At 38.2% G+C, this 12,216-nt stretch overlaps 1 protein-coding gene across 1 annotated transcript in view; it reads left to right on the forward strand.

Moving 5' to 3' along the window:
* KIF6 (kinesin family member 6) overlaps nt 1–12,216 on the forward strand; it is a 4,303,753-nt gene that overhangs the window by 1,569,322 nt on the left and 2,722,215 nt on the right. The window contains exon 8 of the mRNA XM_044084863.1: nt 1,925–2,068. Within this exon, the coding sequence (XP_043940798.1) occupies nt 1,925–2,068 (144 nt within the window). The remainder of the gene's footprint in view (nt 1–1,924; nt 2,069–12,216) is intronic.

Genomic DNA, 12,216 nt, shown 5'->3' on the forward strand with positions numbered 1-12,216 from the left:
TCTTTCTTATCCTCAATAGTCCACTCCCTTGTCTTTATGACTCTTTTTATCAAGTTTTGTGATTTTTTTTTTTTTGTTGACTACTATTTCCTTTTGCAACTGGGGGGGGGGGGGCGCATCCTCTTCCTGGGCCTAGCCTAGCCGCATTGTAGGAATGTTTTCATGTCTTAAGGATTCGACACTGTCATTTTTTCCATTCATGGCACCAGTATACCAGGACTGGGCACGTTTTTATCCTGGGTCTTGTGCACCTAGCTATCTTTTTTATTTTTTATCCTACTTCTGTCCATGATATATGCTATAATACAGTCTATATATCAGTGCTGTCGTGGTGAGATTTTGTGAAAAGCAGGGTCCACCTTGTAAAGGTACTCACTAAGACTTGAGGATGAATTTAGTTCCAGCAATACTACTCTCCTTTGCTAGCTGATTTATCATCTCTCCATTCGGACCCCCAAAATGCTTTAATTTCCAGGAAACATCCTAATGTTGTTTCTATGTTCAATGAAGTTATAAGGCCAGCAAACAAGCTCTGAGGTATGTTAGGGGACTAGAGCATTATGGGTAAGGGAGGAGTTTGAGAGTTTCCAGTTTCCAAGAGCTGTAAAAAGAGGCCAAGTTGGATCCAGATCCAATTGTTTAGGAAGAATGGAAATGGACAACACAGATGGAGTGTTATAGTGAGTACATAACTTTTGTTTGTTCCTTTATAAATGACATTTGTACAGATGGATACATGTGTTCATTGAGTCAGTAAAACATAATGTTTGAAACACATTAAGGAAGACACTACTGCACTGTAGGAGGACAAACACCCTTCAGCCTTTTCCTGCACTAAGTGCTTCCTGTAATGTAGCTACCTCATGGTTCTTCCTAATATGCTGCACATAATGCTGCACATACGTAAGTCATGACTACAGCATGCAGCACATTCCACTTGTACCTTGCATGCCTGCTTCTATAGCCAGCTCTGAATGCTGTACTTTATGTAGACTAATGATATAAATTTTTGTTACAACATACATTTTCATGAGCATTCACCCCCAAAACATTCTTGTAGTATAGACAGTGTATGTGCCTTGACATATTACTGCATCCTGTTAAAGTATTTGTTCAGTGTAGAGGAATGATGCCTTCTGTCATGTCATTCAGTGTGTATCTACACTGCAATTTCAACTGTGAATAAAAGTGGATATGGTTTGCTTAATTTTTGTCAATGAAGCACCCATCTACCAGTCTTCCTGCATTTATCATTTCATTTTATTAAAAAAAATGTCCACTCCTACATGCTGATAATGACTGCAACCAGTAAACAGTGAGGGGATCAGGTTAAGCCAGTAATCTGAGAATGATTGAATGGTAAGATATAGATGAACCTCACAGCATTTCCCCAGTCAGTTGTACAGCCAGTCAGAAGAGCCAAGTCAATAGGAAGGAAAAAACAGGATGTAGAAATGTTCTTGAAAATGTCATGGGTTTTTAATTATGATTTGAAATGTGAATTTAGTGTAGGGATTCAGGCAGACTTGCAGGGAAAGCCTGGACATTTAGTACCCTGTACATAGCTGAGGCAGCAGGTAGAACTTCATGCCAAAAAACTAGGGTTGTCCGATACAGACTGGCATGTGACAAAATTATTTGCATGCCCATTCAGAATCAAGTTGCATAGTTATATACAATGTACTGGATTATTTAGCTGGTTGGTTTGTTAATTGCATTTGTTCTCATATTTCATTAAATGAAACCAAACATTCTTCCTTTCTAGGAAGTATGTGATTTTAAATGTTTATTTGTGTTCTGATTAAAAAAAATATGGGCGAACAATTTGAAAAATTAAAATGAGGGTTGTTTAGTAAAAAGCGTAATGCTTGAAAATACTGCCTTTTATCTGTAATGTATTGATTATGATTTTCATTTGCTCCAGGTAATTATAGCCCTTGGGGAGAAAAATCGATCTCACATACCCTACAGAAACTCAATGATGACTTCAGTGTTGAGAGACAGCTTAGGAGGCAACTGTATGACAACCATGATTGCAACACTCTCTGTAGAGAAGAGAAACATTGATGTATGTCAACTTTGAATATACTCTTCACAATGTACTTAAAATATGTTTGAATAAGTTTCGTCAGTAACTTACTTTGCAGTTTTATCACAGAAAGTAGAATATAAAATCATCTGTAGACTTCTGAAAAAGCTCAATAGGCTATGCATTATGAAAAGTGTTTATCAGAATGAAAAAATAAGATGAGATGAGGATGGTTTGCTACACTATGTTCATCTAAGCTAAAGTTAAATTATTTTGCTAAAGGAGAAGCCAGAAAGGAAAACTGTTTCTCAGTGACATCTGTACATTGCATTTAGCTGTATGGAACTAGCACAGCGGTTAAACCATATCTCATGGTTTCATAACAAACTGCAACCCTATGGATAACTAGTCTGAAACAAGATGGAGAGAGTTTTCAGAAGTGATGTACTTTTCGCTGGAATTTTGATGTTCATTGTGTTACTACTTAGATTTAGATCTTGGGTTCCAATCATAACAGCTTTCAGAGGTGCATAACAACCTTTTAAGCCATTGTGATTGGTCTCTCACTGCAGCATGCATGTCAATCTCTACAGAATAATATTGTAGTGTTATAACAACTTTAAAAGCTGTACATTTTGTGTTATCACAGAAATAAAAATGTGGCAGGGTGAAACATCTCACAATTTTTAAAGCTGTTAGCCATCTGTTCAATAGTGGCTAGAGTGTTGCAGCTTTCAGTATCATAAACCAGTTCACGCTTCAACACTTTTTTTTTCTGTAACTGATAATATACCAGAATAGCTGAAGCTCTGTGTACTGTAAAGTGTTATGATCAGGTCTCTGTGATTGCAACTGACTTGTTTTATGTTGTCATTATGCATGTTAAGATACGTCTTTTCAGCTTCGCTTTGCTCCACTCTTAAGGTGAATTTCTTGATATCCATGTCACAACCATAACATGAATTATGACTATGTTTCCAATCATACACCAGCTTAATATGCGTTTGAGTCATGGATGCCAAGAAATTCATCTCAGGAATGAAACGAGAATCGAATCTTGCCTTCATCTCAGGAATGAAACTCGAGAGTTGAATCTTGCTATCCATGGTGACAACAAATAAAGCTGATTATGATCGGAGACCTTTGTCTGTTTCATGCACAACCAGTCAGGAAAAAAAGAGTAAGAGCCTGAAGTGTTTACTGAGTTTCATGCCTTTTGAAAGCTGCTAAATTACTTAGTGCTGTCAAGCAGACAGGAAGCAGAAACAAAATTCCCCTCTGTAGAACTAATGGTTTTAAAAGCTGTTAGATATTTCATTAAAGCTGTTAGGTACTTCATTATGTCAGGCTTTTTGTCTGTAAATGTGGCAGAGCAAAACATCTAATATCTGCTGCTGTTCTTTGCTGTCCAGCACTGTCTGCTGATAGTCATTAGTATTAGACCTGATCTTAAGCAGTATTAAGATTGGATCTCTCAATAGAGACACTCTGAACAAGTTTATCTTTATCCTGATTTTGGAGCATAATTGAGATACTCCATGTACTTTAAGTTAGTCATGACTGGAGCTCATTCACAATCCTGCATGTTATGCACCTTTTTTACATCTCAAAAGTGCATGACAAGGTTTTAATTATCTAGTTTGACTCTGCAGGACCCACAGTACAGTTGCCATATATATGTCACTACAACTTGTATGACAGCCTGTCAAACATTTTGCATCCCTACATTTTTTTTTTACTTGCAGTACACCAGGGCAGCTAAAACTTACAACATATTGCAAAAAGGAATGATTTATTTACCAGTCTTAACTATGCTGTATTGAAGGTTCTCAGAATGGATTCCAAGATTCACCTGTTGAGCTTCGCCATTGAGCTGAATTTCTTGGAATCTGTTTCTTGAGCATATCACAAATTTGCTGTGATCAGCAACCTGATCATAATCCTCTGTTTCAGCCATATTAACTGAAGAGGAGACATTATGCTGTAGTATATAACCCTTTCAAATACATCAAAGTCAAGTCAAAATAAACTTTATTGTCATTCAGAAATCACACAAGTGCAAAAACTGAACGAAATTCCATATCTCCAGACTCAATGTGCAGACAACATATAGACTATTTTCACAGGCATTTACACATGTAACACCTGGCTATTACATCACAGACATGCAGGTAGACAGACTAATATTGCACATAATTAGAAACACATTTTAACACTTTTTGAACTGAACACTTACTTGCATGAGACTTTTGTATTGCACAGGTACTTGGTTAAGACATTGCATTGATCCTTGCACAGAAAGAGACAGTGAGTATTGCATTGTGAACTTTAGAGTATTGTTAGAATGTTGCACTATGGTTAATTTATCGATTTGCATGTATTGCACTGGAAGAAGAGATATTTTACTGCATTGCTACTGTCCTAGATGGCCTATAAGTTACAGTCATGGTGTATATTGCACTAAGTATTAGGTGAGACTGGTAACCAGGTTCTTACACAAATTGAGACAGTTCCTACTGACCCAGTTGGACATCATGGAGTGTAGTGGTTATTAGAGTTCAGAAGCCTGATGACATTAAGGAAGAAGCTGTTCCTGAATCTTATAGTTCAGCAACGTATGCTTCGGAAGCGCTTTCCGGATGATCGATGCAGGAACAGTCTCTAAGCAGGGTGAGTGCAGTCTTTAATTATTCCTCTAAACTACTGAGACGTCTGGATAAGTTCAAGTCATGGATGGGTGGTAAGGTGGTCTTAATGATCCTCTCGGCTGCCTTCACCACTCTCTGGAGGGATTTGCGCTCAGAGGTAGAGCAGCTTCCATACCATACTACAAGGTTGTTCGTCAGGATGCTATCTATCGTACCTCTGTAGAAGGTAGTGAGAACTGCCAATGGGAGATTCGCTCTCCTCAGCCTAAATAAAAAGTGCAGCCTCTGGTGTGCTTTCTTGACTATGGCATTTGTAATTGTGTTCCAAGACAAGTCCTTGTCGATGTGCACTCCCATAAACTTCATGCTTCTCATTCTTTCAACTGTTTCCCCATTGATGGTGAGGGGAGAATGTTCCTTCCTGTAGTCCACAATTATCTCTTTTGACTTGTTCACATTTAGTGCTAAGTTGTTATTTCCACACTAGGTAATGAGTTGTTCCACCTCATCTCTATATGCTGTTTCATTGTCATTACTGATGAGGCCCACCACTGTTGTGTCATCAGCAAACGTGATAATGTGTTTTGTATTGTACCTGGCTGTACAATCATGTGTTAACAGGGTGAACAGCAAGGGACTTAGTACACATCCTTGTGGAACTCCAGTGTTGAGTGATGCTATCTGAGGAGTTATTTCCTACGCACACTTTCTGAGGTCTGTCTGTGAGAAAGTCAAGAATCCAGTTACAAAGTGGAATGTTGACACCCAGTTGGAGTAGCTTCATTACCAGATGGAGTGGGATGACTGTTTTAAAAGCAGAGCTGAAGTCAATTAATAGTACCCTCACGAAGGTGTTTTTATTCTGAAGGTGTTCCAGCAATAGATGGAGTGCTAGAGAGATGGCATCTGCTGTAGAGCGGTTTGCTCAGTAAGCAAACTGCAGAGGATCAAGATCAGCAGGCATCCCAGATGTTATGGCATCCTTGACCAGCCTTTCAAAACACTTCATCACTATGGAGGTGAGGGCTACAGGGCAGTAGTCATTTAGGCAAGATGGTGGAGACTTCTTTGGTAATGGAATGATTGTTGTATCCTTGAAGCATTTCAGAACTATTTGCTGACTCAAAGAGTTATTGAAAATATTTGTGAGGACATTTATTAGTTGCACTGCACAGTCCCTGAGCACACACCCTAGGATGTTGTCAGGCCCAGCTGTTTTTCTCGGTTTAACTCTGCACAGTGCCCTCTGGACATCAGCTAGGTTGAGGGTGTGCATCTTCTCATTATAGCCGATGGGCATTTTCTTTGCTGCTCTTCTGTTCCCTTCCTCAAATCTGCTGAAGTAGACATTCAGCTTATTTAGGAATTCCTTGTTGTCCTCACATTGTGAAGACAGGGACAGGGGTCTGTAGTCAGTTATGAACTGGATACCCTGCCATAGGCGCCTGAGGTCTTTTTGGTCAGAGAAGTAGCTCTGGATCTTTCTGCCATAGGTGCATTTTTGCTTTCCTCACTCCCTTGTTTAGATTTGTTCTGGCTGTTCTGAGAGCTTCCCTGTCTCCAGACCTGAAGGCTGCATTCCTTGCTTTCAGTAGTTCGTACACCTCTCTGGTCAACCAGGGTTTCTGGTTGGCTCGTGTGATGATGGTTTTGGTGACTGTTACATCATCCACACATTTTGAGATTTAGTCCATCACTACCTGGATGTAATCCTCCAGGTTGATACACTGGTTCTCAGTAGCTGCCTCCTTGAATATGCTCCAGTGTGTGCTCTCAAAACAGTCCTGGAGTGCTGAGACTGCACCCTCTGGCCATACTCTTACTTGTTTAACTGTTGGTCTCCCTCTTGGTAGCAATAGTTTATATGCTGGTAGTAACAATATGGAGAGGTGGTCAGAGTTTCCCAGGTGTGAGTGAGGCACTGCCTTAAATGCATGCTTAACATTGCTGTATACCTTATCCAGTGTGTTCTCACCCCTTGTTGCAAAGTCCACATATTGGAAATAGTGAGGCAGAACTGTTTTCAAGTTGACCTGATTAAAGTCACCTGTCACATGAACACAGTCTGGATTCCTGTTTTGTAGTTCAGTTGTAGCCTGGTATAATGTGGTCATTGCCTCATTTGGATTAGGACTGGGAGGACTGTAGACAGCTGTGATGCAGATGTGGCTAAATTCCCTGGGTAAATAAAAGGGTCTGCATTTCAATGACAAAAAAGATTATCTGAGCAGTGCGAGGATACTATCTCACATCTGGTACACCAGTTGTTATTGATGTATATGCAGACCCCTCCCCCTCTGGACTTACCACTGAGAGAATGTATTCTGTCTGCTTAAAAAAGTGATAGCCCCTCCACATGGACTGCACTGTCATTAATATTAGAGTTTAGCCAAGTTTCAGTAAAAATAAGCACACAGTATTTCCTCACCTTGTTCTGAGTAGACAATTCCAGTCTTATTGTGTCTTTTGGCTTTTCCTGGTTAGGGGTCGCCACAGCAGAACTCCGGTCCGCTAAGGATTGGCAGTAGATTTTTACATGCTGACAACACTACCACAGCACCACCACCACAGGTAGAGACAATTCCAACCTTAAGTAGTCCATATTGTTTTCCAGTGATCAAACATTTGCCAGCAGAATGGATGGGGAGTGCAGGCCTGTAGAGATTTGCTTTTAACCTTACAGTGATTCCAGCCCTAGATCCTCTTTTGCGTGTTCTCTCACATCTCTTGCGTTTTTTTCTCTTACCATGATCCACTAATGTTGATTATGTACATACCATGCATTTTGTTCCATGTTTGAGTAAGATTCCCAGCTCTTGTAACTTGAGAAGTGCTGTAGGCCTCATAGGCCCCACAGAGAGCAGCTCATCAAACCTGTTACACAGCAGGCCTGAGGATCAAATTTCCAGAATAGTCTCTCTACTATAAATTAGCTTAATGTTAGCAGTTGTCCCTGATTTACTTTTTTATCTTAATTTAGACATAGAATAGGACAAACATTGCACATTTCCTTTATGAGCTGAAGTAGCCGCTGCTTTACAGAGCGCCAACATTTTTTTTTCCCATTTTGAGGAAACAGATTGCGGGTGCTGTGAAGAGCACTTTTGGCTGACATCAAAGATTGAAACAATACTAATTTCATGAACTTTAATCGTACTTTGACTTAGGAATAGTATATTCCAGTATAAACATCCACTTGAAGCCGGACAGCAAGGGAAGGAACAAGAAACTGGAAACTCGGACGCAGTTAATGTTGAGGAGTGATAGGCCAGTGAGTTCTCGTATGACAGAGCAACGGATGGCACAAGATGAAATTGAAGTGTGTGTGCCACAGGAAGATGTAATAGAACTTTCTATCAAATGCCCGCAGGAAATGGAAAACAAAAAAATGTGCCCTCAGTCTAGAAGAAGTTGCTTGACTTAATAGAGCTAGATAGACATATTAAGATCAATGAAAGAAATAGACTGCAGAAGGTTAATAAAATCCAAAAAGTCAGAAGTTTGATAAAACAAATGAACACAGTAATTAGGACTGTCCATAGAGATTCATGTGATATAACAGAAGTAAACAGGATATATTATTGTGCAGCTAAATTAATAACTGATAAAGTTCTACCACAAGAACATAGGGTAGTAAAGGAGAGAAAGGAAAGAAATCGAATTCCATTACGGAAGTATGAATATGAACATTTGCGTATTTATAATAGTATTGACCAACATTTAGAAAAGTTAAAAGCTGGGAAAATGAACAAAATCACTAGAGATTTAAATGACTATGCCAATGGCTCTGCATACCCGAAACCTCCCGGCTCCCAATATAGAAACAGGAGTAACAATAGAAATGGTGCACCAAGTAGTTATGATGCACATAATGGGGCTATCAATAATAATATGAATAGAGAAGAACAAGCAGTTTTTGCTTACAATAAGGAATACCCCAAATTGAGGAGGTCTGAAAGAATTAGAAACAGGAATAATTTTGACAGGTAACAACAGCAGGTGGGGTTTCAAGGAGCGTGGTTTCATGGAGTGAGATTCAAGAACAAGAACTGTAGAACATGAACTTGCTTTTTCACAATGAGCCATTGGCTTCGGCCATTAATGAGACTTATGAACTTGGGGTAACGATCCAACAGCATGATGATGTCCTGGGTGGGGAAGGAAACATTGTGACTAACAAATGTACAATAATTTTAAATGAAGAAAAATACTTTAAAGTGTATAATTTTTCTGAAATATACATTGATAATAATGTGACTAACCTATTAGCCAAAGGTATGACATTTGGTCCCAGCAAGTTGTCTAATTTCACTAACACTGTTATAGATTTTAAATTGTAATTAAGAAAATTTAATTTTTTTGTTATTACACCAGGATAATATGTACAACAATGGGAACAATAGGTATAGTATCAATTCCACTTACATCCCACCCCTCCATCCCCGGTTAGTTACTTATGAAAAAAAAATTGCCAAATGAATTTGAAAAATCTGTATATCTATAGAAGAGAAGTGAGAGGTAATGATGGGAACCTAAGTAGACAAGAACAAGACTCCCTAAAACTATTACAGGCAGAGAAAGTCAGAATATGAAACTGGACAAAGGAGGAGGGGCTGTTGTTATGAGTGTACAGATTTATAGTAGCAAAATGAATGATATTTTAAATACTGATACTTACGAGGAGGTATACAGAAGAATTACCACCCAGTTGAATGACATTTTCTTGGAGAAAAGGATAGATCTTAATTTATGTAATTATTTAAATATCACGATACCAAGAGTTCCACTTTTCTTTGGAATCCCTAAGATCCACAAAAGTATTGACAATCCCCCCATGCTGCCACTTGTGGATGGAAGGGACTCCATAACATCAGCGTGTGCCAAATAGTTATACTATGAATTTAAAAAAGTGTTAAAAAATGAGAGTCAGATTTGTAGAGAGCCATGGTCCTTTTTAGAATTTATGAATGGAATCGAATATGACCAGAAAGACGTAACTATTGATATGTGTGATTTGTACACAGTTATTCCTCAACTAATAGGACTAGAATGGGTAAATGAGATGTTACTGGAATGGGGAATTTCCCATGAGAAAATCAACCTTGTTATGGAATTGTTAGCTTTGGTTCTCGGTAATAATTTTTCTTTCAACAATAAGTATTATCTGCAGAAAAGAGGGATTGCCATGGGGGTCCCCTTGTGGGGAAGCATATGCAAACATCGTCATGGCCCTTTGGGAGAGACATTATATTTTTAACACCAAGTTTAGTAATTATATTAGAACATATTATAGGTTCCAGGATGACATCAGTTTGATTTGGAAAGGTTCAGAAGAGTCCCTCGAAGAATTTTTAAGATATAGTAACAGCATGACTAGTTTTTTTCACTTTACTTGGAATATCAACCCAAATTATATGGACTATTTAGATGTCCATTTAGTCAAAGATGAGGTTACTGAGTGATACATAGCCACAATACATAGAAAGGAAACATATTCTAACTGCTTCCTACATTACAGCAGCTCGCACCCTGAACATCAAAAGAGATCTGTCGTTAAAGGACAGTTGGTGAGAGCTGCTCGTATGGTGACCAGGCCAGAAGATTCTATAGAGGAATGTGGCACCTTACGCTGTTTTTGAAGAGAGTGTGTCCAAGTAATTTGATTGATGAGCTAGTGCAGGAGGTAATGAGGAAAAGAGAAATGGGCTACTTTAGACCCATCCTTAATACTAGGAATAGGATGGGTAGAGTTAGTAGCCAGGATACCGACATGAATGTGAATATGTCCTTAGGGTTCGATTTCCCTGTTTTTGAGGGTCAACCAGCACAGGAGTTGCACCTAGCTAGTAGCCAGGATTTTTCTAAAGCCCTGATTATCACTTACAGTTAAGATTGTAGAAGTTTGAAATGGATATTTGAGAAAAACTTGTCCATTTTTGTTAGAAGACCCTTGTTTTAGGAACTATGTAGGTGAAAGACCTACTGTAGTGTACTGGAAGGGAATGACCTTCAAGGACTTTTTAAGGTATACAGGGCAAGAAAATTTCAGTGGCATACATGGTACGACTAAATGTGGAGCATGCACTTGGTGCCACAAAATAAAGATAGGAGACAGGTTTAGTGTAAGAAATAAAACATATCAAATAAAAGGGAAATATAAATGTAAATCAAAAGCAGTGATATGTATTGTTATCTGTGATTCATGCTCAGTATTCTACATTGGCAAAATGGATAGTTTTGCCTGAGAATTTAAGAGCATGAATATGCTATTAGAAAGAACAATTTAAACAACATCTTGGCTAAACATGTCAGTGACCAAGTAGAACATCAATTCAAGTTCATGGTCATTGATCAAGTTTGTATTGATGACAAGAAGGCATGGGGTGTTTACTTAGTTGAAATGGCAAGTGCGTTTGGAAGCTGACAGGTATCAATGATCGTAGTTCATTTACCCCAGTTCTAAATTTAAAGGCTTTGGAGAGAAATAAAATAGTTTAAAGCCAATAAATTTGGCTTATTTTCTTTAACACAAGTCTGTATAAAGTACTATGTCTTTAAAAAACAGGAATAACAGTACTGTATGTAATAATGACACTGTAACTTTAAAATAGGACCTTGTGGTGTCGAAGTAAGCAGGAGCATAACTAATCAAATAGAAGTAGGAAGTACTTAAAGAAGAAATGTCTTCACCACTATGTCTGATGAAATTTAACACTGTTTTAAATGAAAGCGCTCATGTTTTATTGTTTTACACAATTAAAGTATTCAAATTTTAAAAGTTTGGCAGTTTTTATTGGATGCTTTGAAAACAGTTGTTTTGGGTCCAGGCACCAGCTTTTGTTTGGTGTATTTAGTTTGTTTCTGTGGAATTTGGGCCATCACGGAGGTATCGAATAGAGAAAACTATAAAGCAACTAACACAAGAAATGTCACTATTAGAAGAGTATAGAAGGGGGAACAGATCAACAAAAATACTCAGAAAGATAAACGTGATAAAAGCAGTGCACAGTATTAGAACAGATCAAGCTCTATCATGCACTATCGCAAATAGTAAACAAAAAAATCTATGCACAGGTGGAGAAACTTAGAAGATACGTAGACAAATATAAAGGAAAAGTACAAAATAAGCAATTTATTGACGACCCAAAAACATTTTATAGAGAATTGGGGAGTAAGGAAAAAGGAAAAAGAAGAAATAGGTAAATTTTGGAGAAATATTTATGAAAATCATGTGGAACATAACAAGATGCTAAATGGATAGAAGTAAAGGAAAGAATAAGAAATGTAAAGGTACAGGATATGAAAAGGGATGAAGTAACAACCAGAGAGATTGAAACAAAGTTAAGAAAAGCCTCTAATTGGAAAACCCTAGGCCCAGATGCAGTACCTAACTTCTGGTTAAAAGTATTAACATCTTTGCACGAAGATTTAGCCATGATTAAGAATTATTTATATACACCCAGAACAGACACCAACCTGGCTAACAATAGGAAAAACAATGCTCCTACTTAAGAGTAAACCTGCAAGCTACCCTGAAAA

This window comes from Protopterus annectens, chromosome 1.part1, assembly GCF_019279795.1.
Source record: "Protopterus annectens isolate FY-2018-M chromosome 1.part1, PAN1.0, whole genome shotgun sequence".
Taxonomy (NCBI): domain Eukaryota; kingdom Metazoa; phylum Chordata; order Ceratodontiformes; family Protopteridae; genus Protopterus; species Protopterus annectens.